Raw genomic sequence first — 27,402 nt, 5'->3', positions numbered from 1 at the left:
ATTTGAAAAACACCGTTGTGTAGATATTTAAATTTAAAATAGCCTGAGGAGTCCTGCTGTACAAAATCATTCCTTGTATTCCAGTATCTTGAAGGGACCACTCTAGCCCTAGGAGCTATCCACGTGTTGTTACAGGCTCTGTCCTCACGAGATGTTGTCTGGTGAGACTACACTATTAGCAGAAGGGGAGAACTAGGGTAGATAGCACAGAAATAACTTGTCAAGCTGCTCAGTGGAAGAGCCAAGATGATAATTCACAACTTTTCTACCCCAGCCTAGTGATATCCTCACAGGGATCTCTGTACATCTGTCTTAAGCATCTCTTTGCAGGAGTTGCAGAATAATTCAGACTCAGACTTCTTGAGGGCTGTCATCCACTTCCAGCTCAATGCTGGCTGAGCATCAAGGTTGGATCTTCTTGCTCAGGAGCGCACCCAGCTGAGGATGGAGGTCAGAGGCTCTGTGTCCCAGTGCTGAGTGCTCCCATTGTGCATCCTGGCTGGGTGAGATGAGTGTAAGGAGTGTTTGTTTTCCTGTTCATAGCAGCATGGATAGTTTGAAAACAAAATAGTTACAGAACCAGAGCTCTCTGTAGGGTGCACACAGAGGACTGAAGCCCTTGGGAGCTTGCAGCCACGCACCTGATCAACTGGTGCCATGGGATGGAGGGGCTCCAACTCTTCTCTCTTCCCTTGTGCTACCAGAAATACTTCCAGGATTACATTGTATGTACATCTGCAGGGGAAAAATAAGGAATTGGGGATATTTCAGGTTTTTCATACATACAAAGAAAAATATCTAAGCAGCAAAGTGTCTGTGTAGGCTGTGTGTTCGATCTTTTTCATGGAGCTCTCACATGGACCCATCAAGTGCAGCCATACGCTAGATCGATTGACAGCAGAGAGCCTTGTTTGTGTGTGTGTGCAGCTTAACTTTCAGCCAGGGCTCAGGGCAGCAGGCAGACACTGCGGCAGCATGGAGACCTATCCAGCCATCCCTCCTGGGAACGTGACTGAAGGGACATCCTGCTAGAGCAGCCCGCATCCCTTATGCCACACAGCAGCCACATGTCACCAAAGTCACCCGGAGGCAATGCAGAGCACTGCCGTTACGTTGCACTGATGAGGTCCGATGTAACGAGCACAGCTGGTGTTTGCTGCATGAAAAATCATTAGTGGTCATGGTCTGTGGTGTCTGTGCTGTAACCAGACCCCGAGGGACAGAGGGATGCAGCAGAAGCTTTGTGGCTGGGATTTGGGGAGTGGAGGAGCAAGCCAACGGAGTGTAGCAAGCCAGTGGGTTGCAAGCAGCCAAGGTCGTCTTTTAAAACCATTTTGATCGCTGCTATGGCAATTTGGTCCCACTGATCAATGGAACAATTTTCAGTGTGTGTTATAAGAGGACTTAACGTGAAGCAGTGTGCTTTCTGGGCAGCCACAAAGGACACGTTCCTGCTGCAGCGGTGGGATGTGAGCACAGTTGAGGTGTGTGGCCATGCTGGAAGAGGCTTGCTGCTGCTCTTCTGGGCAAGAATAATGCAATCTTACATCTTCCCATGAAGCTGTATCCGATCCAGCGGGTTGGATCACCCTCAACAGTTCAAATACATGCTGCCTCTGCAGGACTTCATATCCAAACAAGGCTTTGATCAGGGTTAGTTTCTACAGAGACAGCATCAGTTAAGATTGGTATTAATAAAAATAGGAGTGCAGCTCTGTTTTTAGGCAGTGCTGTGTGCAACAGGAGGAAAGCCCCACTCTGTATTTGATGCATTTTTATTTCCTTCCTCTCCAAGTCTATCCCCACTCACCACACAGCCCCTGTCTTCTTGGCCACAGTTTTAGTGAGATAGTTGAAGGTTGAGTTCCTGGCTACTATGAGCAAGTTTAAGTCCTCTGAAGCCAGAGACCGTGCACCCAGTGTTCTCCCACACCACGAAAATGCTGTGGTCTTTAGTAAACTGACATCTAACCATGAACACAAGCCCAGACCGCTTGCAGTGGAAACCTTTGAAGATGAAAGAGTTGAGTCCAGGTGGACAGGATCTATAGTAATTTGATGCTTTTGGAGTAGCTCATGTCTCCATCAAGCTGCTTCACTGCCATTACTGTCCTCACTGCTGTCCCCAAGCCAAGGCTTTCAAACCTAAAATCACAGCTCCAGCTCAGTGGCTTGTCTGTACCAAAGGGAAATGGTTCCGGAGTTGGCCAGGCTTGAAGGAATGGCGTTGAACAGATGATGGTGCTGATGAGCAGCTGGTAGGAGGTTTTTCATCTTCGAGAGCCTTTGCACAATGCTTCACCTGCACATGTGCCAGAATTTTAAAGGAGTTTTTTAGTGGAGGTTGAAGGCTGTCTGTGACAGTCAGTTATCGGTGGTTTTGCTGATGATAGCTTCAGAGCCGCAGCAATTGCTCGGGCTTTAAACTTTCACACTTGCTTTGAGTTGCAAAGTATTCATTATTTCAAAGCACAAGATGACTGCGCTGAAGATGGGATTTTAGCATTGCCTTGGAAAATAAGCAGATGGCAGAGTGAATGGCAAAAATATGACAGAGCAGCCCCAGTCTCTAACCATCTGGTTTGGACCTTATTTTCAGATTTTAAACTTGCACACATTAAGTCTGTCTGCAGCATACGTGGTGCTGTGAGGAGGAATGTGCTGAGCATCATGCAATAGCCCACAGACCTCAGTAACACAGGCGGCTGGCTTTTCCCCTCTAAAACAAGGGCCAGATGATAGCTAGCTTACAAATTTCACTTGTCTGACATGAGCTGCCCATAGCTAACCACTGAAATGGCAGTCAGGTTTCTGCACCAAAGGGCGGTGGGCATGGGACAGCTCCCCCGGGCAGTGGGCATGGTCATGAGTGGTTGGAGCTTGAGGATTGTTTGGACACTGCTCTCAGACATAGGATTTGGGTTTGGGTGGTTTGTTTGGAGCTATGAGTTGGACTTGGTGATCTTTATGGGTCCCTTCCAACTCCAGATATTCCATAGTTCAGTGATTCTGTCATTCTGTTTCTGTGATTCTGTTTCTCTGTTTCTTCCCGTTGAACATGCAGTCAACTGAAACACAATGCTAAGGTTTGTAATGGAGCATTTTTCAGAGCAATGTAAATTGCCATGGTCCCAACGGATTCCCCCCTCCCCCCAGAGATTCCCAGTGGCTGAGTGGTGGGGTCTCTGTGTGTCGGGGACAGGCAGAGCCCTTTGAAGCCCCTCCTAATAGGAACAAAATCAAAAACTGAGGGAGGGAGCCACAGGGAAACCTGACAGTCTGTTTCAATGCTCGTGTTTGGCATTCTTTCCAAACCTAATGAATGAGAAAGACCATGGCAAAAACATCTGAAAGCCTAGAAAGTGTTGTCAGTCTGGTTTAGAGCTCTGACAAGGCGCACGTACCTTGTGCGCGTGTGTCTGTACGTGGTGTGTATGGACATTCACACCAAATAACAGGCACTGCATACATTTTCTCCCTCAATATTTGCGTGTTCCAGTTTTAAACTCATTAGCTGTTCTTCTTGATGAGTTACTTGAGCAATTTTCTGCAGAGAGGATCATCTGAGTTGCATTAAATCCTATCCATCTACAAGTATCTATGTCGGAGCTCGGCTTCCTTCCAGCGCCTTCCCCATCAGTGTCTGATGAGAGGATATCTATAATTACAGATCACAAAAGCCGCAGTCGTGATACACTGGAGTTAAGAAGACTGGAAGGAGCACAGTGAGCTGTCAGCTGTAGCATGCGCTGCCTCTCCCTACATAAATAATTCTGTTTCAGAACTGCCTGCTATGGTTAAACTGCTACATGACACCTTCCCCCTTCTCCTGCCGCTCCCCACGTGGAGCTGTGTTAGTCCAGAGAACTGTCTGAGGATAATTTCCTCTAATGGCTTTCCGTGCATGAAAAACAGATCAAAATTCGCTTGAACTGTTCATGCCATTTTATTTTTACAGCTTTGACAGAAGTGGTAATAGGAGAATGAGATCAAGATGCTTTTGGTACGTTACTGGCAATAAAAACCAAAAACGAGCAGCCTCCAGGTAGGTTAGGGCCAGATCCTGCAGGTAGTTTGTGTCTTACAAGGGTGTAAAGCCCAACATGGTGGTTGCTTTCCAAAAGGGCTTACAGGTATGGTTGATGCTAGATTTAGGCACTTGTCTTTTATGGGTCTTTGTAATAATCTTTGCATTACGCTATTACAACATAATCAGGTCGCTGTCGTGCTGCCAAGACTGATCAGATAACATCAGCACACTGAGGAATTTTCACGCTGAACGTATTATGAAAGACACAGATTTATACCACGATAGCTGCAAACTTCAGCCCATCACTGGAGCTTTGTGCTCCGCAGCAATGCCGGGCTCGGCCAACAGGAGCTGGCGGCACAAACCTGGGCTCCAACCAAGACTGGGACTTAGATGAGAGAGCATCTCTGCGGATTCAGCAGGGATATTCCCTTCCTCCTTTCTTTGAAAAATTACTTTTAGAAATGTTAAACTGACAATGCTACAGTAACCCCAGTTGCTGTCGTTTAATTTTAAAGGTAATTAAAGTACCTGTCCTGATGTGCTGAGAGGCCAAATGCTCTTTTTTCACTGTTTTTCTGAGCCAGGAGGCTGGGGACATATGCCTTCCATCTAATCCTCCTGCGCTGTGCTTTGTGACTGGGGTGTTTTAAGTACAGCCTCCCCTCAAACCCATTCTTCCATACCTTATCTGGTGGTGAAGCCAGATCAATACCCATTGTACCCAGCAATGATGCACAATTTAGAACAGGTTTTGTTGGATTTGTTGGAGGAGCACAGCATAAATTTTTCATTGGAAAAGCCCCAAGTTTGAGCAAACACAATTACAGTGTGGATGTCTCATTCTCCTTGAGCTGTGGCAGCACAGAGAAATCGCTGCTTCGCACTGACATGAAGCTTGCTTTATTCTAGCATCTCCAATATGTCAAATGTTAAACTATTTATGTTCCACACAGAGTTAAGAGGATGGAAACCATCACTGTTACATGGTGTTGCTGTAGGTTAGGGTCCGTGGAATGAATTTCGCACCTGGGTACCGCTTCTGTTTGGCATTTCTAAATGGCCGTGATAGCAGGAATACATTTGCTGGTCTCTGCAGAAACGCTGGGGTGTTTGGACACAGAATAATAAGGATATTTCTGGTCTTGGTCTGATACAACAGAGACAGGAACCTGTCCGAAGTCACGACACTCAAGAGGATAATACTTGAGGGAAGGAAACAAAAAAGAGAGAATTTATTGTTCTAAACAGAGCAGGAGACCTTCTTGTCACTACCATTCTCTGACTGGGTGTTGTCTGAGATGATCAGGCCAGGACAGGGTCTGTTCAGGACAGATCATCATCTTTGAAATTTGTGATCCTCTTGGAAAGGGTTTCCATGGCCTCATGAGAGAGAAAACAAGTGGACAGGTGTGGCAATAGAATTCCTATTTCAGCTGCAGGATGCACCTCTTCTTGGAGGCTTCCAGGGCAATCTGTCGGTTGGCAGGATGAGCTCATGTCAAGATTTCCATCAAGAGAAGGGGTTTTGTTGCATCCATCAGCCCCTGCCCACATGGAGTTGCCTTTTTCCAAAGGCAGTGTCTGGTTGTTGGCCTGGTGTGTAGGTGCAGCGCTGCACCTTTGCTGGATGGCAACAGCACGGTGGCCCCTTTTATTCCTCCCCCTCTCCGTGTGACTTCTTAACTCATTTTCATGTAATTTAACATATCTTCTCCAGTTCTTGCTGTGATTTTTACAATCAGATAGCAGTATTCACAGCAGCTCTTCAGTGGTGATATGGCATATAACATCTAGATACGCATTTTAAATGCATGTATGTAAAACATAATCCAGCTTGCTGGTTAGGAGACTCTTGCAACTTTGGGTGCAAGGGTTTGCAGAGGTGTGGGGGAAAGCCTTCTTCATCTCACTGATGACCCTTCTTCTGCAGCACTGTCATGTTGGCATGAGGGCATGGGAGCCAAAATGGGAACAGAAAGGACAAACTGCCTCAGCCACACAGCGAGAAATCTGTTGGGGAAGGTGTTGTTTCTTTTGACAATAGGAATAATTTGGAGAGAGAGACCCTATCTCAGAGCTGTAGAAGGGAGCTTGTGGAGAAATTAGTATTTCTTTGCCATCTTTTCTTTCTTATTTATTTATTTATTAATTTATTGCTATTTCTCAGTTTTATTATTTAGGTCTTTGTTCTGATGTGTTCTTATTATTTTAGCTGCCCTGGGTAATTGTATTTTTCCCTTAACTAAGGAAGTTGCTTTTAAAAGAAAGGAGGGGGGTGAAGATAAGGCAAAACTGTTAAATGGGAAATCTGTTGCTAATTACGGCACTGTTTTGCTAATCACCTTAGAAATGAACTTATCATCTGGAAAAGACTGGAGTTTGTGTAATGAAAGTTAGGAGCATTTTTTCCCGTATCCTTCTGTCACAATGCATTCAGAGATTAGAAGTTTACCTTGAAGACTTATCCTGACACCATTAGACATGATGTCTCTTTGCATTAACTACAGGCAGGCTCGAGCTGTTCTAGGATATATTTCAGTCTGAATACTTAAAATTTGGCAAAGTTATAAGCAAGGAAAGTCAGGGTCCTGTAATGGGAGCTGTCAGTGTGCATTATGGAAGTCTCGGAGAGCTGCAGCTAGAACGCTGCGTTCAGGACCCCAGATAGCTGCTATCCCTTCTGACTTTTTATTATGATGATTATTAATGATGTCCCAGGGGTGAGGAGGACACGCAGCATTATGTAAGGCATTGCCCAAGCAATAGGATGTTTTTTCTCACGTGGATGCAGGTGATAAGAGAGGAGAAGGTGCTGCATTGGGGCAGGACCAAATTTGTCTTAATATATCTGCATTAAAGTTCTGTTTTCAAAGTGAATTGGTTTTGGTCCCATTCTAGCAAAGGAACCTTATAACAAACCTCGAGATGTGATACTTCTTCAGCCCACTGGGGAGGACAGACGATGCCCTGAGTCTGGGGTAGCACAGGACAGGCTCTCAGTACCCTCCTTTATGGTTGGACTAGATGATCTCAGAGGTCTTTCCCAACCTTAGTGATTCTATGATGCTATGATTCCTCCAGGCAAAGCTCCTCTGGGGCTCCCTTTTCCACCTGGCTGGCTCCGATGATGGCAGGCAGATTGTCAAAAGTCCTTTTGTTTTTTAAATAACGCTCCTGGAGGGTAATTGCTGCTTTTGGCAGACGGGAGCAAAGCAAATTGATGGTTGCAGTGAATTTTGGAGGGCAAAGGGGATCGTGGACAGTAATTGTTCCTAACTGCATGCCACTTGGAAAATTGTTTCTGTGATCGCTGCAATGAGCTGGTCAAGTGAAATGGGGGATTTCTTGCTGTCTCTATTACCAGCAGAAAGGGCTGTCTTTGTGATGCACTTAGCACACACTTGCCCGTTCTCCCTCCCTAACCAGCAGGGCAGTAGGAGTGGAGGATACACGCTTCCTGTGATGCTCGCAAGCACTGCACCTACTGACGTCCCAGCCATCATTAGGAATGGAGACACATTAAGTGCTCCACGTGAGCAGTGTGAAAACAGCTCTGGTTTTGCAAAAGACCTGCAGGCTGGTGGCAGGGGAGATGCTGGTGCCTTGCCTGGGAGGTGGGGGAATGCCTTACCTTGAATATTGCTATGTATTTGCATGCTCACGCACAAGAGAAAATCCTGAACCTCCCTAGAAGCTCTACTGCTGCATTGCACCACGCCAAATGTGTTTCCCCTTTTGGTTCTCCCAGTGCAGGTCAGCGTGATGCTGGCTGTCTTGTCAGTGCTTTTGCATGTCTGTGACACCTTCGTGGTCCGCAAGGGTGATGGGAGAGCAAAGCTGGGTCACCCCATCCCTAGAGCAAGGCGATGGAATCTTGCACTAACCAAGGGCTGCCAGCCACATGGGCAAGCGCTTCTAGAAAGTAGGTGGCTGATGTCGTTTCTGCTGCACTCACAAATTTCACTGCTTGAGAATCGCTGGTTTTCCAAGTTGAATTCTTACCACAGTCACCTATTTCTTGGGAAGGACAAGAGGGAATGGCCTCGAGTTGCACCAAGGGAGGTTGAGATTGGATATTAGCAAAGACTTCTTATGCAGGAGTGGTTGGGCACTGGCACAGGCTGCCCAGGGAGGTGGTGGGGTCATCGTCCCTGGAGGTGTTCCAGAACCGTGGAGATGTGGTGTCTGGGGACATGGTTCAGTGGGCGATATTGGTGGTAGTTGGATGGTTGGACTGGATGACCTTAGAGATCTTTTCCAACCTCAGTGGTTCTGTGGTTCTGTGAAAACACACCAAAGCTCTCTGGGTGATGGGTTTGTTTTCTGTTTGTTTCTCTGGAAATGCTTTACTAGAATTTAGTGTTAAGTGTTTTTTCAAACCCAGGCATCGTTCTGTACATTTGATTACTCGTGTGTGTAGACGGATGGAGGGGAAGTCACTGAGTCATTGTCATTTACTGGAGGGGAATGTTCTATTTTTAATTCCTCATCTCTTTACGGGTGGATGAATGGCAAGCTAATAGTCATGGTGAAATCTGAATGTCAGAAAACAAGGGGAAACCTGTGACTTGTTCCTCGTATTTAACCTGCTCTATTGCATACTCCATCTTGAGTCTTCAAACATGTCTTTACACGCTCTCCATGCGTATTTTATGAATGGATGTAATTGTTATTTGTTCTGCTGTAGCAAGCAGTATGAAAGATTCTGCCAAATTAAAGAGGCTAAACATGAATTAATTTACAGTAACTTATTTTTTTTTCATTGGTCTCGAAATTTTGCTTCTCTTGATTACCCATCTACTAAGAAACGTGGACAATTCCGTAAAGAACTAGCAGAAAAAAACATGCTGGACTGATTGCCCATTTAAAGCTGTTAGTTGCAGTAGACAGTGTACCCTAAGGGACTGCGAGTTCGTTTGCTATGAATAAGAAAAACCTACTTCTCATTATCTTCTTATTTCTTATATATCTTTGGTGCAGCAGAGGGTTGCTCAGAAGGAACAGTAATGAAGGCTCCCAAATAAGTTACTGACAACAGAAAGGAATCTGCAGTAGGAGTCTGAGCACCTGAGGACCTGCATGCCAGCAGGGCCACGAAGTCACTGCCACGTGGGAATAAGTGACATCTGGGCCCACGGTTTGCTCCCCTGCTCATTGGGGATGGTGATGCCAGGGTGGCACAGCCCCTCCCTGTGTAACAGCCCTCTGTTCTCTTTCTTCCTGTTGTTGCCAGCAGGAATGTTGTAAAAGCTGTTAGATTTTTGTCTCTCTAATGACAGCATAGGATTTACTTACGAGATGATAGAAGTATGGTGCTTCTTTTTTCCAAAGAAGTGCCTTTTCTGAATTAAGGTTTTATTGATCTCTCTGGCTTGTGGATACGTAGATAGTCACTGCCGTTTCCAGCACTCTCTGTTTATTACAATATATGCATTTCAAGATAATTTGTACAGATATTCCAGAAATATGAGGAGCTGTCTAGCATAAAACCGTGTGAATTATTTAAACAGAACACAAAGGACAATATTACGTTCCTACTAGCTGAAGCAAGCTGGCTGGAAGATGGCGTTTTAACTCCACGACGGCTTAAAAGTTTGGAGAATGATTATTTTGATCTCAGGTCAGGACCGAGTCTCACACACTCCCCCACGACACCAGGAGGGGACGTGGGGGTTCCCCCAGGACTGGCAGCTCCAGGCCATCGAAATATTGCCATTTCATAATTCAAAAGGGCAGCTGACAGAGCGGTTAATTAATTCACCTTTTCTGACGTGATTTCATTAATATCTTGTGTGTGTCATTTGGATGTTATTAGCACAGGAAGGCGCAAATGTTGGGGGTTTGGGCATAACATGTCTCATCCTTGGCCAGCTGTGGCCCAAATGCCTGCATGGTGCTGCTCTCCCAGGGCTCCTTCTTTAATCTCTGTGAGGTAAATGGGGTGAGTTTGGGTTTTTTTGGTAAGGCAGTGGGGGTCTGGAGGCTCCTCATGATGCCGGGAAAGCATGCAGAGCAGGTCGATAGCATTTAGGGGATGCAGATGGGATTAAAGGTGGTGAGCCTGGACGAGATCCCAGAAACACTGGGTGTTACAACAACTGTGCAAGAGGATAATGCATAGCAGACTGCGAAATAGGCGAAACTGGGATTATTAGGCCTGCCTGGCATATGTGTTTATAATGATTGCCCAGTGCCTGGTGTCCTTGCCACGGATTTTTAATTTAAGATAAATAACTTCATGGAGAAGGCAAACAGGCAGTGAAGAACTCAGGTATGGCGAGTCATTCTGCACATTCCCTTTGTGTCTGAGAAAAAGAAGCTCTCAAAATATTTTATTAACTTGTAAACTGTGATTTAAGGCAATTTTAAACAGCATGTGAAAGAAAAATAATGAACAAATGTTTTCAAGTGGGAGAAATCTGTCCCTGCCATATGTTTCTCTGAGTCATCCCTTCTGCAGAAGGAGCTCTTGCAATTGTTTCAGTTATTCCAGGCTAATCCTTTTTATTTAGTAGAAGCATCTCCACAAACTCAGCACCCCATCCTGCAATGCAGTGGTACCACGGGGTGCTAATGGTGGGATGATGTAGTCGTCATCCCACCAAAGGCAAAGTGCATTTTGCTCTGGGCATGGGTTAACTTCTCCCCCTGCCTCGCTACTGAGCAAAGTCCAAACCTGGCCACAGGTTTCTGTTTGCAGCTAGATGATGAGATACTGTGTGCTGTAGAAGCCACAAAACCTTCTTTCTCTTGAATTTGCTCATGGAGCCTTTGCAGAGAACCCTTTGCTGATGGAAGTTCTGCCTGGTTTCCTTGCAGGTGTGGCTGTGCGGTGGCAGCATGGAAGTCCTGCCCTGCTCTAGGGTGGCCCACATTGAACGCAAGAAGAAGCCCTACAACAACAACATTGGTTTCTACACCAAGCGCAACGCCCTGCGAGTGGCCGAGGTGTGGATGGACGACTACAAGTCCCATGTCTACATTGCCTGGAACTTGCCACTTGAGGTATGGCCATTGTGCTCTTCTCTTGAGTTTTCACTGCTCTGGATTAAAATACTGAGTTGTAGAGGATTTAGTGCTCCCAAGGGAAGAAGAGCCTTAAATACCCTGTCACATCCTTAGTCACAGAAGCCATCGGGGATTTTTCAGCTTTGATGGAGATGCTGCAGCACCTGCAGAATGTGAGGGAGTTCTTACAGTTGCCATCAGGCGTTTTCATTTTAGTTTCTCATTATTAAACCTGCAGTGTAGTGTTTATCTCCCCACTGAGTGTTTACATGGCATGAGTTTATGTCATTACACTGTTCCTCAAATGGAGTCATAGAATCATAGAATCACAGAATCATTAGGGTTGGAAAAGCCCTCTAAGATCACCAAGCCCAACCCCAACCCATCCCACCGTGCCCACTGACCACGTCCCTCAGTGCCACATCTCCATGGCTCTGGAACACCTCCAGGGATGGTGATCCCACCACTCCCTGGGCAGCCTTCTTTCTTTCTAAGAAGATCTGGCCTGAACCTCCCCTGGCACAACTTAAAGCCATCACCTCTTGTCCTTTCATTGTTTCATTGTGGGAGAACAGGCCGACCCTCACCTCCCTACCACCTCCTTTCAGGGATGATTAATAATGGCATTGGGGGTTGCCCCACAGTTTGCACAGGTCCATGTCATGTGCAGGCAAACTCAGGTTCTCCCAGCACTGGGAGGGATGAGGCCATCCGTGCTTAGGAACCAAGGTAAAGGGTCAGAGGCTGGTGGCTCACAAAAGGAGATGCCCTCGCAGCAGCACTGTGTTTGTGCAAGTGCTCCAAGAACACCATTTAACTCTGATGGTTATATTTATTTCCACAGAGAAACGTTCAGACTTTCCCAGATTTAACTCATTATTTTTCATGTCAGTCCTGCCTTGTTGCAGGATGGTATGTCTTTAGGAAACAGTGCGATTCTTCTAGGATGCTCAGGGAACAGGTCCTACATGTGAATCTCTGTAGGTGGTTCCCTACACTTCTGCACAAAGATCTATAAGCTCCAGGGGGACTTTATATACATCCACAGGTGATATTGGCCTCTGGTCTTTGTGCAGGTGATGTCTGAATCCCAAGGCCCAAGAGCATCTTGTGCTTAGGAATGTCAGGACCCCTTGTAATAACAAAGTAAATATACAGCCATCCTTTTGGTGCTGGAAATTAGCACTCTTTGCAGATCCCACCCGAGCTGGGAGCTGCTCCAGGGTCCTGCAGCAGCAGCATGCCTTCTGGCAGCATGGTGCTTCAGGGCGTTTTGAAAGGCTTTAGCAGGAGCTGCTGCTGCTAGAGGAAAGGTTACATCTGGGGAGAATTCCTGGCATTTAGAGCCCCAGTAGTCGCAACTTTGTACTGCATTAGAGAACAACAGGTACCTGGGAAGGGTTGGTAACTGCTCATGCTGCTGGTCTGCCCTTCTGGGGGTGGTGGGGAGCCCTGGGTTGTTTTTTTTTTGCTGGGAAATAGATGAGTGGGGAGGGAAGGTGATGCTGTTTTCCCAGTGCATGGCAGGAGGCCTCAGGTCCCATGCATCTCTGCATCATGACAATGGGTCACAGCGTATCCCAAATTGGAAGGGAGCCATCAGGTCCAGTTCCTGGATCCACGTAGGACCCCCCCAAAACCCAAACCCTATGCCTGAGAGTGCTGTCCAAATGCTCCCCGAGCTCAGGCAGCTCAGGGCTGTGCCCACTGCCCTGGGGAGCTGTTCCATGCCTACTGCCCTCTGGTGCAGAACCTTTTCCTAACCCCACCTAACCCCATCCCCTGATGCAGCACCAGGCACTGAATATTCCAGTCTCCCCCATTCAGATCTCAGCCTGTCCTACCTGTCTACACTGAATCATCTTTATTTCACCTGTGAGCTACCAGTCACAGATTAAAATGGTGTCTTCTCTAAAGCAGAGTGAATAATTCATTAGAAGATCATTACAAGCATTGTAATGGAAAATTGCTTTCCCAGCTGTAGTTAATGATCACTGGAAGAGAAAAGAGCAGGAGCTAAAATAGAGTAGAAACCCAGACACTTGTAGGAAGGAGAAGTGGCTGCTTTGTGCCTTTGATTTCCTTCACCTGGTTGCTGCATTAGTTCCCCAAATTCTATAATGAAATAAAAGGTTAAAGAGGGGCTGCTCTCTTCAGCTGCTGTGAGTTTATTCCCCCTGGGACAGATGCTGCAGCAATGTGTGCTTTTAAATCAGCGTGAGCAGTGGGGTTCTTCCATGTCTCCAGGGAGACTCTTTCACTGTGTATTTGTCCAAATTGTCAAAAAAGGGTTGGTTTTTTTTGACGTTTAGCCTCTGTTTTCCTGTGGCTTTTGTCCTTTGTTCTTAGCTATCTGCTTCTCTTCTATTTGAATCTTAAACCTTTATTATCTTTCCCTTTTTTAAAAAAATACATTTTTTTATTTCATACCTTTCTAACCATGATGTCCTCTGAGGTACCTCTTTGAAGAGTCTCCTATAGAATTATAGAATGGTCTGGGTTGGAAGGGACCACAAAGATCATGTAAGGGAAAGGGTTTTGGTGCTTGCTGCAGGCAGGGCTTTGCTTTCCCAGGATTGAGCATGCAGCCATCTTTTAAACCCTGATGTACACTTGCTGTTAAGCTCTTCTGGAAATCCACTATGTCAGTACCTAAGCGGTAGGTGAGATCTCCTGAAAATAGCTTGGTGTTGTGCCTTTTGATAAACTCCATCATATTCAGACTGATACAAAATCAGAGGGGATTAATGGGCAGTTTTGTCTCCACCACGTTGCACTTCTCGTATTTCCTCCCAGGACCAGAGTGTGTCTACCATCAGTCTGGTGGCCAATGTGAGAATGCCTTCATACCCTGTTGGAGAAGTGAGTGTCTCCTTCCTGCTGTGGCTGTGCAGCCTCTGTCCAAAGTTAGGCTTCTCTGATGGTGATTTCAGCCTTGGACACACCTGCCAAAATTTCCTGGCACAGCTTCTGTGTGAAGTTACTCAACCTTTGGCAGTTTCCAAGTGGATTGGAAAGAATAGCAAACAGTGGTGAAATGCACTTCTTTCCTCTTTTTAAAGAACCATTCAGTGATGTGCTGTGTCTCCTATTTTTCAGAATCCAGGTATTGACATCGGGGATGTCTCTGAGAGAAAAGCCTTAAGGAAGAGCTTGAAGTGTAAAAATTTCCAGTGGTATCTGGACCACGTTTATCCAGAAATGAGAAGATACAACAACACCGTTGCGTATGGCGAGGTAATTAAGGCTGATAGATCCTCAGATGAGACAGGAAATATTTACAGTTGAGGCTCTGATGAGAAGTAGCCTCAAAGGAGTTGAATGTGAATCAGACCTTACTGTTTCCCCATAGTTATATAAATGTTTATAAATCTGGTCACAGTTACTTGTGAAAACCTATGCTGGGATCTATTTCTAATCTTGGAGACTGTATACGGTAAAATGTTTTAATAAGTTATTTACTGAGTTGATACAAAACTGTGTGTATTGCCTATCGAGTGCATGGATTATGCAGCAAACATATAGTCATTTTATAAAACCCTTTGACTTAACCTCAGCCTAATTTCTTACACGGTCTCTGTAGGGTATAATACATTGTCACAACAGCTTAAGGCTGAGATAAAGCAAGGAGACTTAATTCAATCTCTCTTGGCTTTGAGACAGTACCAGGAATATAAAAACAGGCAACTAGCAATATTCTGTTGCAGTGAGTCTCACAGAACAGTGGCAGTTCAAGAAGGCTTCTCAAAACACATCTTGAGCACTCCAAATGGGCATCAATTTTAAGAAAGCTTCCTTACTGGATTTATTTGATAGTTCGAGGCACCTGCCCCCAAACAAGCAGTATTTTAAAGGTGTTACTTCGTTTCAGTTGACCTATATGATGAAATTGGAGGGAGGACATCTCTGCCTTCACAGACCTGGTTTGTAGCATGAGTCCCGCACTCTCATGCTCCCTCCAGCGGGTGTCTTTAAACACTTAGCCAGCAGCTCTGCATCTCATGCTCCCTGTGACAGTTCAAAAGGTTTCCTTGTGCTAGCTGGACATCTTTTTCTGCTTTGTTGAACACTCTGGGATTCTGATGAAATAGGACTGATTCTGCACTGATTTCAGCCTCTTGGCAATGAGCTGAAAGCAGTCTAAAAATACGTTTGCTACTACCACACATGACCAAATAAAAACACTGTTCAAGGAAGCTGGCTCCTTTGACTGGTGATTATTATATAAAAATAGTCATCATTAGGCCTGTGTTTAAAGAAAACATATGGCACAGTAAACTTTCCTCTGCCTGATTATGCCCATTGATATATAATACCCCATATTCTTTCCATGGCCAGAGACATGGCTGCGTACCAGTTCCCAGCTCATATCCGAAGAGGCAGGGCCACTTAACCATGCCGTCTTTATTTCTTACAGCTTCGAAACAACAAGGCGAAAGATGTCTGCCTTGACCAGGGCCCACAGGAGAACCACACAGCAATATTGTACCCGTGCCATGGCTGGGGACCACAGGTGAGGAGCCCACGTGTGCTGGGAGCAGAGGCTGGAGGGATGGAGGATGGAGTCTGGACATGCAGCATGTCTGCTGGCTTCACTCTCAGATGTATAAGGCCTGACTTTTTGTTTAAAAAAAAAAAAAAGAGAACTCATATAAAAAGATGTGTTTTCCCAGCTACTCTTAGAGCTATTTTCTGGATTACCATAATTGTGGCAGAGCTGCGAGTAAAAGTGTAATTTGAAAACATCTTCCAGACAAGGGTAAATAATTCTGAAAGCAAATGGCCAATGAGCAGAGCAGAGAACATGCAAGAAGAGCATTTTGAGACTTTTTCTTTCTCTCTTACCTGACAGTAGAAACAGACCAACTGGGATAAGAAAACAAACAGTGCTTTTTGATGGGATGATAATTAGCCTTTTCAGCTGGGCTGGGCTTTAGCGTAGCATTAGTTTTCTAGCACTCCTCTTGCCTCTCCAAAATCTTAGGAGCAAACCAGAAGCTTCTTATCCTAATTTCTAGCTCATCATGGTCTTCTGGAGGTCAGTGGATGTGTCAAATACTCAGAGTTAGTGGTGACGAATTTATTTGGCCTTTTATGTAGTTTTACCTCTCATAGTGTTTGGTTAAGAAAACAGCACAGGAATGCTGGTGGCTCAGTAGCTGTAGGGTTGGAACAAAGCAGGGGCAATGCTCACTCTGTTGCTGCTGGTGTCTGTAAAGCTGACAGCAGACTCTGAGCTGGACTCCCAGGATCTGCAGGCTCTGGGTTAACTTAATTTTTCCCATCTGTTTTTCCTCTTATCGATGGCCATATCCTCACTTCAGCATTTTGTCTAGATTGTGTGATTTCCTTCACGTTGTTCTTTCTGTGTGCCCAGTAGCTGTCATCTCGGCATGCAAGTGCCTTGGCATGGTGCCCCTCTCCCATCCAGTCTCGAAGGAGAAAATATAACAAGTTGGAAGTAACTCTGGAAGCGGAGTTACTGTCTTACAATGCATGTTGTGGTGGTGGTTTTTTATTTATGATGTGTTTTTTAGGTTTTCCTTCATTGCCAAAATCACGCCTGGCCTCCCTGAAGCCACAGTTTAGCAGCAATTATTCTACTGGCACTTCAGCTCTATGCAGTGAGACCCTGGTTGGTCATCACCAGGGTATGCTGTATATCTCACTTGAGCCTCCTGCTTTTGTATCCATTTTCCATGTAAATGCTGTGGCTATCTATATTGGAAATGTAGCCACAGTGCAGGGTTTGCAGGCAACAGGCTCTGAAATGGGACACACTCCTCTGTGACATGGCTGTTTCTTCCATTGCTCTTTCTCCTTTGGAAAGGCTGTGGCCACCACCAAACTCAGAAACATTTCCCTGCTGCCATCTCCTTTTTACTGAAGGAATTTCATCCACTGATCTACTTAGAAACTTGGGCAAAACTGTACCTTCAAAGCTGTCTGATGGCTAAGTGTCTGGTCTGAAGCCATTATCCATGTTCTCTCAGAAGAACATGAGATGTGCCACAGGAGCAGCCCCATGACACCTGGCGTGGTGGGATAAGTCCAGCTAACTACTCTTCATTTCCAAGAGGACGAGTCTGACGCTCACTGCTGGTTTGGGTGAGGTTAGGGGAGACAAACCCATCCAGTTGTGCTAGGATGCTGAGCTGGCTATATTTAGTGCATAGGCAGAGATTTGTATGTATTTACAGGACAGCCTACCTTTTCATTACCTGGATCGTGGTAAGCTGTTTGATAGATATGCTATGCCATGAAGTGACAGCACCTTCAGCTTGTCCCAGAAGTACATCTATATTACATAGAAATGCTCAACACCAGTGGTAGAACTGCTCCCAAGAGCTCTGTAAGCCTGCCCAGCAGCTCTGCTCCAGATCACTGTGGTCTCCATGTGGGCTGGGAGAGGGAAATTTCAGTTTTCTTCATCACGTTGCAAATGAAAGCTCAGTACTGCATTTGCATTCATTAAGACGTTCAATATTATGTAATCAAGACCACCCCCATTAAATGCCTGCAGGTATTTGCATAATAAAACACTGCCTATGGAATTTTCTCCCATGAATCAGAAAGGAGAGCTGGGAGGGGAAGGCAGCTCCCCACTGTAAAGTAGGCTTTCCCATTGTGCTTGGGGTGACTTACTGAGTGGATTTCCAATAAAACCATCAGAGTTTTCCAGTTGACACAGAAGGTGCTGTGACCATTCTGCTGGCTTCAAGTTGGTTTTTGTACAGAACTTGAAAACAGAACTTTCTTTTATTCACTGGACATTGCAGACAGGTCTAGCTCCTTCACAGTGCTTGCGCAGCCCATACGTGGGAGGAGGACTTTATGGAGTTACTGCCATTGCTGCTTTTCAGGTGGGAAATTCAAATTAGAGTTCATAGTGAAATCTGATAGCTGTTCCCAAGGGCTGGGAGCATGCCATCTCATTCCTGGTAGTTTCCCAGGACAAAGTTTGATTTTGATCTCTTTTAATTCTTCCCCTGCAGAATGACTTCTGCTAGGATAGGCAGGAGGGTGAGCTGAAGACTGAGATGGAGCTGAGTGGGGACTTGGAGCTGCAGGACACGGCAGCAGTGGCAGCCTTAGTGACTGTCTGGGGATCGAGGTATCTGGGATAGCTCAAGAAGGAGACTGGAATGTGTAAAGAGTCCATTTTCACAGTACAGTCACTGTCGGCTTTCCAGGTTCACTGGGACTAAGTAATTGCAAAGCTCATCTGAACCTGAACTGCAAACTTCAGGAGCCACCTGAGCTGAGGCCACGGGAGTCCTCTGGGGTAGAGACAAACCTCACTTCGGTTTATCCTTATCTTTAAACAGTGATCAGTCAACCGTGGCCACTGCTAAATATAACCTAGCTGTTGCATAAATGCACAGTTTCTTTTTCTTAAATGGCACAAACTGCCTATTGAACTTCCTGGATGGAAACTTAAACCTCTAAGTGCATTATAATAGGAGAAACTGAATTAGTCTGACAGTGCTTGCTAAGCCTGGGCTCTAAGACAAACGACTAAAAGCAGGTTGCTTATTTTTTCCACGGCTTCTTTTGTGATTAAACATAACAGTATTTTCTTTTTCCAGCCTGATATTCTGAAATAAAACACTGCCTATTGCACAAGGTCGGCACAGGTTTTTCTTCCTGGTTTTCTGTCTCCCATCACCTCTTCCCTCTCCAGCTGAGAGCCAGTTCTTGGCAATTCTTTTGTTTCGCCATATGTGCAATTAGCTTTAACTCCTTGAAAAGTAGCTATCAGGGAGTGCAGAAGCTTTGAAATCAGCCTTTTGCAAAAACACAGGCGCAGCACAAAAGAAATAGGACTTCCTCTACTACAGTTTAATTAATGGGCTGCATGTTGTAATTTATTACCGGAAATATAATTAGAAGTGATGTAAACACTTCGTTCAAATAGCTCACTTGCTGGATGTATATCTTAACACAAGGACTTGCAGTTCCTGTTGGGTTGCTCAGCACGCAGAGCGGTGCCTGTGTTCACATAGTGGCTTGCAATGCCCGCTTCTCTCCTTGGTGCTGTGGCCCATCATAGCCACACTGAAATCCATTTCCCAGTTCAGGAGTAGATTCATTGCCTCAGCTAGTAACGTGTATGCTCTCAGCTGGCATTTTAACAACACAAGGACAGCGCCGGAGGAGGTTCAGGTTGGATATTAGGAGAAATTTATTCCCAGGAAAACTGGTAATGCATCAGCACAGGGAGTGGTGGGGTCACCGTCCCTGGAGGTGTTCAGAACCATGGGGATGTGGTACTGAGGGACGTGGTCATGGGCATGGTGGGATGGGTTGGGGTTGCACTTGGGGATCTTAGTGGTCTTTTCCAACCTGAATGATTCTGTAATTCTGTGTAGCATGTATATTGACGTGGTTAGGTGCAGTGGATGCCATACACAGTGCCAAATGGATAGGATCTTGGCTTTTTCTCACAGCACCTTTGTTGTAGAATCTATAATTGGGAGATTGTTGTTGTTTTTTGTTTTTGTTTCCCTTTACTTTCCCATTCTCTCTGCTTTTATTCACTTCCAGGTCAAATAATTATCAGATTTCATGACGAAGTATCCTTTTATCCTGTAATTATACTGAATGTGCTCTTTTAGACTTTTTTTCCTGATGGCTTCATCATGTAAGCAATACATCATGAAAAAGCCTTGCTGTAATGATGTATCACACTAATAATACAGTAATACCTCATTGGAGTGACAGAACGATGGTGATATATTAATGTGATAGAAAGCACTATAATGCTATAAAACTTAAGATAATGTTCACCCAGCAGAGCATTTCATTTAATTATAGGATAAAATATGTTTTGCCCATTTAATCATCAGAACCTGGGGACAAAGCCATCAATACTGAGATCATCTGGGACACCGCGATGTCAGGGATGACAAAACAGCACATCAGATGAAATTGGGTTAAGGAGAAAATACTGTACTCTTTACTTAACAGTTGCTAATTGATGATCTGCTCACTGCAGAAAGGAAGCTAAACAACCCTAAATTATTTTCCAATAGAGTCAATGAAGGTCATCAAGGCTTTTATTTCCCAGGTGCTAAGACGTCTAATTAACTTTCTCCCATCCCTGAGATGCAGCCAGCCAGAAAAAATAATCAAAGAAGATGTATTGTTGGTACTGCTTTGCAGTGCACGGGGCATGTGTGCGGCACCAATTTTAGGACCCCGAGACTCATCCAAAGCATCCTTTTTTCAGTCCCAACCTCTGTTTTGATGGCATAAAGATTCATTTGGAGATCCCACAGCTTTTCATCCCTTATTTTTAGGACCCAGTGATTCAATTGGAGATCCAAAGCTGTCTTTTTGTAGCCTAAACTTGGAAATGTGTTTGGAAAATGCTGTAGGTATGAATCCGTTTTTCTCTCTGGAGATGTGGCCAAGGGCTGCTTACACTGATTAAGCTGTGGAAGACTTCATCAAGATAAACCACTTCTCAATAGCTACCTCATTAGTGTTTTCAGGCTGTTTTTCTCTGTACTGTCCCCTTGGTCTGTCTGGTTTGTCTGCTGTCCTGTCTGAGACAGCAATTTCTTCAGATGCCCTGCTTGACAAGTCATAGAATTATAGAACCATGAAACTGAAAGGTTGGAAGGGACTTTACAGACTATCCAGGTCCAGCCCCTGCCCTGGGCTGTGTGCCACCCACCAGCTCAGACTGCCCAGAGCCCATCCATGGGCTGGGGCACCTCCAGGGATGGGGCACCCACAGCTCTGGGCAGCAGTGCCAGAGCCTCACCACCCTCTAAGTAAAGAATTCCCCCTTAACATCTAACCTAAATCTCCCCTCTTCTAGTTTAAAACCATTCCCCTTTGTCCTGTCACTGTCTGCCCATGTAAAAAGTTGGTTTTCCTGATCCTTGCAAGGCATTTGAGAGGAGGAAAAACGATGTTGTGCAGCAGGAAAGCGTTTGGTGGAAAAGCCTTCTCAGAGCCAGGAGAAATCATAGAATCACAGAATGGCTTGAGTGGGAAGAGACCTCAAAATAATCTAGTTCCAACCCCACTGCATGGGCAGGGTTGCCAACCACTAGACCAGACTGCCCAGGAACCCATCGAGCCTGGCCTTGAATGCCTCCAGGGATGGGGCATCCACAGCTTCTCTGGGCAACCTGTTCCAGTGCCTCATCACCCCCCTGAGGGAAGAATTTCTTCTTAACATCTAACCTAAACTTCTCCTATTTCAGCTTAAATCTATTTCCCCTTGTCCTGTCACTGTCTACCTACATAAAAAGTCGATTCCCCTCCTGCCTGCAAGCTGCTTTCAAGTACTGGAAGGTCACAATGAGGTCTCCCTGGAGCTTTCTCTTTCCCAAGCTAAGCAATCCAATCTCCCTCAACCTTGCATCATACAAGAGGTGCTCCAGCCCTCTGATCATCTTTGTGGCCTCCTCTGGATCCGCTCCAACAGCTCTGCATCCTTCTTGTGCTGGAGGCCCCAGGCTGGACACAAAGCACGGTGTTACTCTGGGGGTACCTGCATGCTGGGTGCACCTCCAGCGTTGATCAGGCACCAAACATCAGCCCTGGTTCATTCAGCTTTCACATACAGATGAAGAACAAACTCACTGATTGCCTTGGGCTGAGCCAGCCACATTCAGTGGGCAGCTTGGCTTCGACTGCTTAGTTGGTGAGATGGTGAATTGCTGCAACTGCTCAGAAGGTTTTAGTGGCAATGGCACGTGTGATTTATTGGTATTATGAAGCATCTTCTAAATAAGGCCCAAGTCTTCTGCGAGTGATGAGCTGTCTGGAGCCGCTCTTTCAGATGTGACACTTCTCATCTCTTTTCAGGCAAACCCAGATAAAAAGAGCTGGTTAGCTTCCCCAGAGCAGCCCATGGGGCCATCTCAGATGCCTCCAGATCCAGACACATGTTCGGGGCTTTATTTATCTGGCTATTATACATAGTAGATGACACATCTAATAGACGCAGTTGATGCATTTTTCATAATACTCGTGTTTGTTTTTCAGCTCGTTTAGCCTCTCTGCAGCCCCCGCCCCTTTCCCTTCCTCGGGAAAGATTTGATTTTTGCTCTACTTACTTTTCCCACCACATTAGGCGATAACGTGGACGAGCAGAAATTGTGTTGCCTCATGGGTATGGGGCCAACTTACTGAAGACAAACTGCCAAACAGCATAAGAAAAGGAAGCACACTAATCATGGGCATGGTAGGAAACATGTCAGGAACCAGAGGAGGAGGGTAACTTGCACTGCCTATTTGGGACCTCTAGATGACTTTTCTGTCAAGGCAAGTGGCCTCATCCTCTGGGCTCATGCTCAAATGCTAATTCAAATGAATTGCGTGGCTAACAGCATTGTCAATCTGAGAACACCAGCTCTTTTGAAGCATCAAAAATCAAACTGCTAAAAACAAATCGTGAATCTGAGCCTTACCTGGTGCTCAGGTTCCTTCCCAGGTTTTCCTGCCTTGTGTGCGGGGCAGCTCCCTTGCTGGGAGCTGTAAGTGCAAATCCTCCTGCAGCTGGGAGCAAAACGCACCAAGCAGCATCCCAAGGAAGAGAGGCATTGTGGGGCCAGCAGGAGGGTCTTCTCCCCCCCTCCCTATAAAAGAGGGAAATGGAGGGAAGGAAGATGAGATTGAAGCACTGTATCTGCTGTTGCTAGCTCGAGTCAGACCCTTTTACATTGTTTTAACTTGATTTTCGGTGTTTAATTATTCTAACAGAGATAACCCATACTCCCAGTGTGATTTACAGTCTCTTTTTAAACATCTGGGTCACAGATACGCTCAGTTAATTAACGTGCTGAATACTCCTCATTTGTCTGCTAGATAATAGATTGATTCATAATTTAAATAAGCAGCTGTGTATATCTTTCCCCTGAACTGTGAAAGACAGGCTGCTGTCATTCATCTCCTTTTCACTCCTGAATTTAAATATGTTTGGGGAAACATTGTAGTGGGGTCTCTTAAACACTGCAGATGCAGGAGCCCTTTGTGTGCGGTGCCATCACGGTGCCAGCTGCTTCCCGCACCCCAGGCCCCCCCAGCCTGGCTCTTGTAGCATCCACTGCAGCACCCAGGGCTGAATGGCACTCATGTGCTGGTGCTATTGCAGCGGTCAGGTATGGTTCTGAGCCTTTGCTGCAGTGCTGAGCCACGGGGAACATTTGGGTTTGCATCCCTGGGTAACAGAGCCAGTGATATGGTGTCCTTTGGCTGATGTTGAGGTTGCTGGAGGGCTGTGCCAGGTGCATTGCTCACTGGCAAAAGCAAGACTGGCTTGGCAAGCACATGAGTAGCCATGCTAGGCCAGCATGGCTTCCAAGCCAGCTGGTTCCAGCCAAGATCCAAGGCCAGGAGCAGGCTGCCCTGTGATGGCTTTAAGGCTCAGAATCCTCTCCCTCCCCTCCCCTCCCGTCCCCTCCCTTTCCCAATCCCCTCTTCCCGCCCTGACTCCTCACCTGCATCTGCAAAATAAACTTAACAACCAGAGAGAAAGGCTGGAGAAAGGGTTGTTCTTTTAACCTCACCAGTTCTGCTTTCTCTGTTCATCATCCTCACAGATTTTCCCTTGGGCTCTGACGTGGTTGTCCTCTTCTCTGTGGCATTTAAGTGATACTTCCAGGATACTGATGGTCTTTTTCCCCTCCTTCCCTGTCCCAGCTTGCACGCTACACCAAGGAGGGGTTCCTTCACCTTGGTGCCCTTGGGACCACGACGCTCCTGCCCGACACCCGCTGCCTGGTGGACAACGTGAAGAGCCGCTTCCCCCAGCTCCTCGACTGCGACAAGGTCAAGAGCAGCCTTCATAAGCGCTGGAATTTCATCCAGGTGTGTTACTGGTCTGCCATCACTGCCTCTCCTCTATCCCAAACCTTGGACTGGTAGTGACAAAGGTTGCTCCGCTCAACTGATTATTTTGGAAATGACTTTGTTGCTTGAATTTCATTATCGGTCCACTAAGTACTGTGCACTTTCCAGCCATGCACAGGGACACAGCCTCTCCCGCAGTGCATGGTCCTGACTTGCTTCACAAGCATCCCTGTGTCTTGAACTCTTTTTGATGTTTTCTCCATGTCTTTAATTTTAGAACGGTGCCATCCTGAACAAGGGAACAGGGCGCTGCTTGGAGGTGGAGAACAGGGGAATGGCCGGCATCGATCTGATCCTTCGCAGCTGCACTGGACAGAGGTGGACAATTAAAAATTTCATCAAGTAAAGAATGGAGAAGGGAGAGGAGTTTCACCTGAAAGGTGGCTGACTTGGACTGATCCATCTGGACTCCTTTGGAAAGGACAAAATATCAAAACAGAGCTTTATTCATGTTATTAGGAGAGGACATGGGGGAAATGGGCATTTGTGTCTTTATTTTTATCGTATATTAGTCTCCCACGGGTGATTTCAACTGTGTGAAATTGGGTCAGAACTCCTATTTTCTTCTAGCAAGCACACTAAAAGGTACCACTTATTTCTGCAGGAATAAGTGTAATAAGCTCATGCATCCTTGTGAGCATTTCACTGGCAGGGAAATGTTGTTTTCCCAGATGGCTCCAAGCTCTCCCAAGACCCAGCCAGGTTTGTACCGTGATTGAAGTCAAGAGACCCTGCATATATCTGCATTGCAAGCGTGCACGCATGTGTGCTTGTGAGAGGAAAAGGTCGCCAGGCCGCAAACAAGCTGTGTTTGAATGACGTGGTGTCTCGCTAGGTGCATTCTCTCTTTTCCCTTTCTTGCTCCTGCATCCAGCAGCCCCTTTCTTAAGCCTGGGAGAAGCGGAGCTCTCCAAGACACCCTGATAGATCCTGAAGATCTCTCCAATCCCCCATCACAGGTGTCATTACATGAAATCCAGTTGAATAAGAATCCTGAGCTCCCGCTGTCCGCTCCCCATCGCCCACTTGTTGCTACTGGCTGAACCAGCCCCGTGCAGCACCGGCCTCTCTGTTTGTGGAGACCCCAAGTGGAAAGACCTCAGATGCTTTCCCCACGGTTGGTTGCCTGCCCATGTTGTGGTCTTTTGGATGCATGCCTAGTTAGAAGTAGCTCTTGGCAGCCCAAGCATTGCACAGCAGGCTGCCAGCCTGACACTGGCCCCTTGGGGACTGCCTGTTACCCCTTTTATTGCTGTTTTCAGGATGGATTTGCTGATGTGCGCAAGAAGCTGAGGGCAGGTCATGTGAGAGAAGGTCCCACTCAGGCTTCCCTCCCATGGAGGCTATAGGGTTTGTTTTTAAGGCATCCTTGCCTCTTAATGAGGACATGAATAATGGTGGTCTCTTTACCTCTGTGGTGGTGTGATTTTCTTCTTGAGGCTCCAACACATCTTTCCTGCCTGCTCAGCGTGTTTCTACAGTGATGCTGATGTAAGGAAGGGAGAGGGAGGGCAAGAGACCAATAAATGGCAGCTTGTCTGAAATTCTTCATCTTGAAGTCACTTGAGGCTTGTTAACACGGTGGGACGATCTCACTTGGTTTTTCTGACCCACAGTAATCCTGGGAACCAAATCTATCCAGCCACTGTGAGAGACCATTGGTTTGGGGTCCTGGTGTCTGGCTAATTGGAAAAGGGAAATGTCTTGAAAATTCGTTTCACGTGGATGTGGGCCTAATGGGTGGCTGCAGGCTTTGCTCAATTGAAAGGGGAAGCCAGCCCATCTCCTGTCCTTCTCACAGAATAATACTCTTTCTGGTTGCCCTCTGGCTAGGGTGCACTAAAATATATTAATATATGAGATGTATGTGTAAATATGTTTCCCAAAGATGGGATGTGCACAGAGTTGTTTGCTGCAGAGCACTCATGCCTGTCTTCCATTTGCATCGGGATAATGCTACCTGGGTGTTTAATGAGTTTAATTTTCAATGCCATGCAGCAGGTTTATGACTGATGTTTTAGTAATTTATTGAACAGAAACAGGTATATTTCATTGTTCCTTCTACAGCATCACATCTGATTGTTCACTTACACGTGACAAGACTCATTGGAGTTGTCTCTGGGTTTTCTCCTTTGCCTTCCATAATGCAGTAAAACCTCTTGTCCTGAATTGCAAAGTAGGGACTCAGTGTAGAATTTTGCTCTTACTCGCTGTTGCATCATCTCTCGTGTAATAAATTTTAGCACTTATGAAACAGACACAATTGCAATGTCTTTAGATGCATGAGACGTTTCCCCTGCATTTGTTGCTGCCTTCTAAGAGAGGCCATTTGCCAATGAAGAGGACTCCAGGAAATTCTGGGTGATTTGAGACTTCACAGCTAGTGGCCAAAATGTAAAATTCCCTTTTAATTGAGCAGTCAGTTGCTGTCAGTCATCAATGGAAGCCACTTATTGTTTAGCATTGGGAAAAGCCTGCATGTTTCGGAGGGGCGGGGGAAAAAGGAATCCTTTGGATCTTGCTGCGCTATCATTCACGGTCCTCAGCTCCGCTCTAGTCCTGCCAGTGCTCAGGGCGCCGGCAGATGGGCTTTGTCAGATTTAATTGTGGTGGTGGAAGGTGTCACCGCCGCCAGCCTTCCATCTGCTGCTGGAGGCTTCTGTCCCCGTCACCGTCAGCACTGAGGAGCGCGTGGCTGCGCCGTGGCTGCCGTAATTTGCAGGACACGCTTCGCCAGCAGGCCGGGATTGCTCTGCTTAACCATGGGACCATTGGCTGAAGTCGCTCTGGGACGGTGGCACGGGGGTACGTGGTGACGTCCATGTGCTTGTCAGCTTGCTCAGGTGGCACGAAACATCTGGATCCCATTGGTGACGGGCTCTGATTCTTCAAAAAAAAGCCCGAGGTGCGTTTCCTTTGTGCAGCGTGGAGAAAGCAAACGCCTGAAGATCCCAAAGGAAGGAGACACGGAAATGAATGCTTTACTCCAGGACCCTCGGGTGGGGAAGAAACAAGATGGTTTCCCTGTTCTCACTGCTGTATGTAGAGTGCTTGAAAATGACTGAAAAGCGGCAAACTCGGGATTAAAATGGAGAATTTTATCTGCTGTGTCCGTGTAAGTGCAGTTCTGTTCTCGTGTTGGTTTGTGACATGCGGAGCTGATCGCTGAGGCGACGACCTGAGGTCTGCACCCTCCTAAACCTTAGAAATCTGTCTTAGGAATCTGGATCTAAATGTTGCATCTTGCGCTTATCTCTAATAATAATGTTAATTGCTTTAAAAAGTGATATCAAAGTGGTTCTTATTAAATATATGATTTGAGCCTTGCCTCTTGAGTGATTTTAAAAAGATTCACCGTTGATGAGATACAGAGGCAGTCATTCTTCTCTGTTACTCAGTTAATAGAAAAGTGCTGCTGTTTTAATGGAACTTCCATTTTAAAAAGAAATGGAAATGAAGGAGGAATCAAGAGAGATGGCCGGTGTAGA

At 46.0% G+C, this 27,402-nt stretch overlaps 1 protein-coding gene across 5 annotated transcripts in view; it reads left to right on the top strand.

The window, feature by feature from the left end:
- The window catches only part of GALNT17 (polypeptide N-acetylgalactosaminyltransferase 17), a 190,118-nt gene extending 163,103 nt beyond the window's left edge, over positions 1-27,015 (top strand). For 4 of the 5 annotated variants that reach the window (XM_021415775.1, XM_021415778.1, XM_021415779.1 and 1 more), the window contains 5 exons: positions 10,853-11,038; positions 14,141-14,278; positions 15,459-15,554; positions 23,705-23,872; positions 24,132-27,015. In XM_021415775.1, the coding sequence (XP_021271450.1) occupies positions 10,853-11,038; positions 14,141-14,278; positions 15,459-15,554; positions 23,705-23,872; positions 24,132-24,260 (717 nt within the window). In that variant the 3' untranslated portion in view covers positions 24,261-27,015. Of the gene's footprint in view, positions 1-10,852; positions 11,039-14,140; positions 14,279-15,458; positions 15,555-18,036; positions 20,722-23,704; positions 23,873-24,131 lie in introns of those variants that run through there. The other variant, XM_021415777.1, reaches the window with a different exon arrangement.

The sequence above is a fragment of the Numida meleagris genome, chromosome 18, assembly GCF_002078875.1.
Source record: "Numida meleagris isolate 19003 breed g44 Domestic line chromosome 18, NumMel1.0, whole genome shotgun sequence".
Taxonomy (NCBI): Eukaryota; Metazoa; Chordata; class Aves; order Galliformes; family Numididae; genus Numida; species Numida meleagris.
Note: the sequence above shows the minus strand (reverse complement) of the source record. Positions and strands in the feature narration are given on the sequence as shown.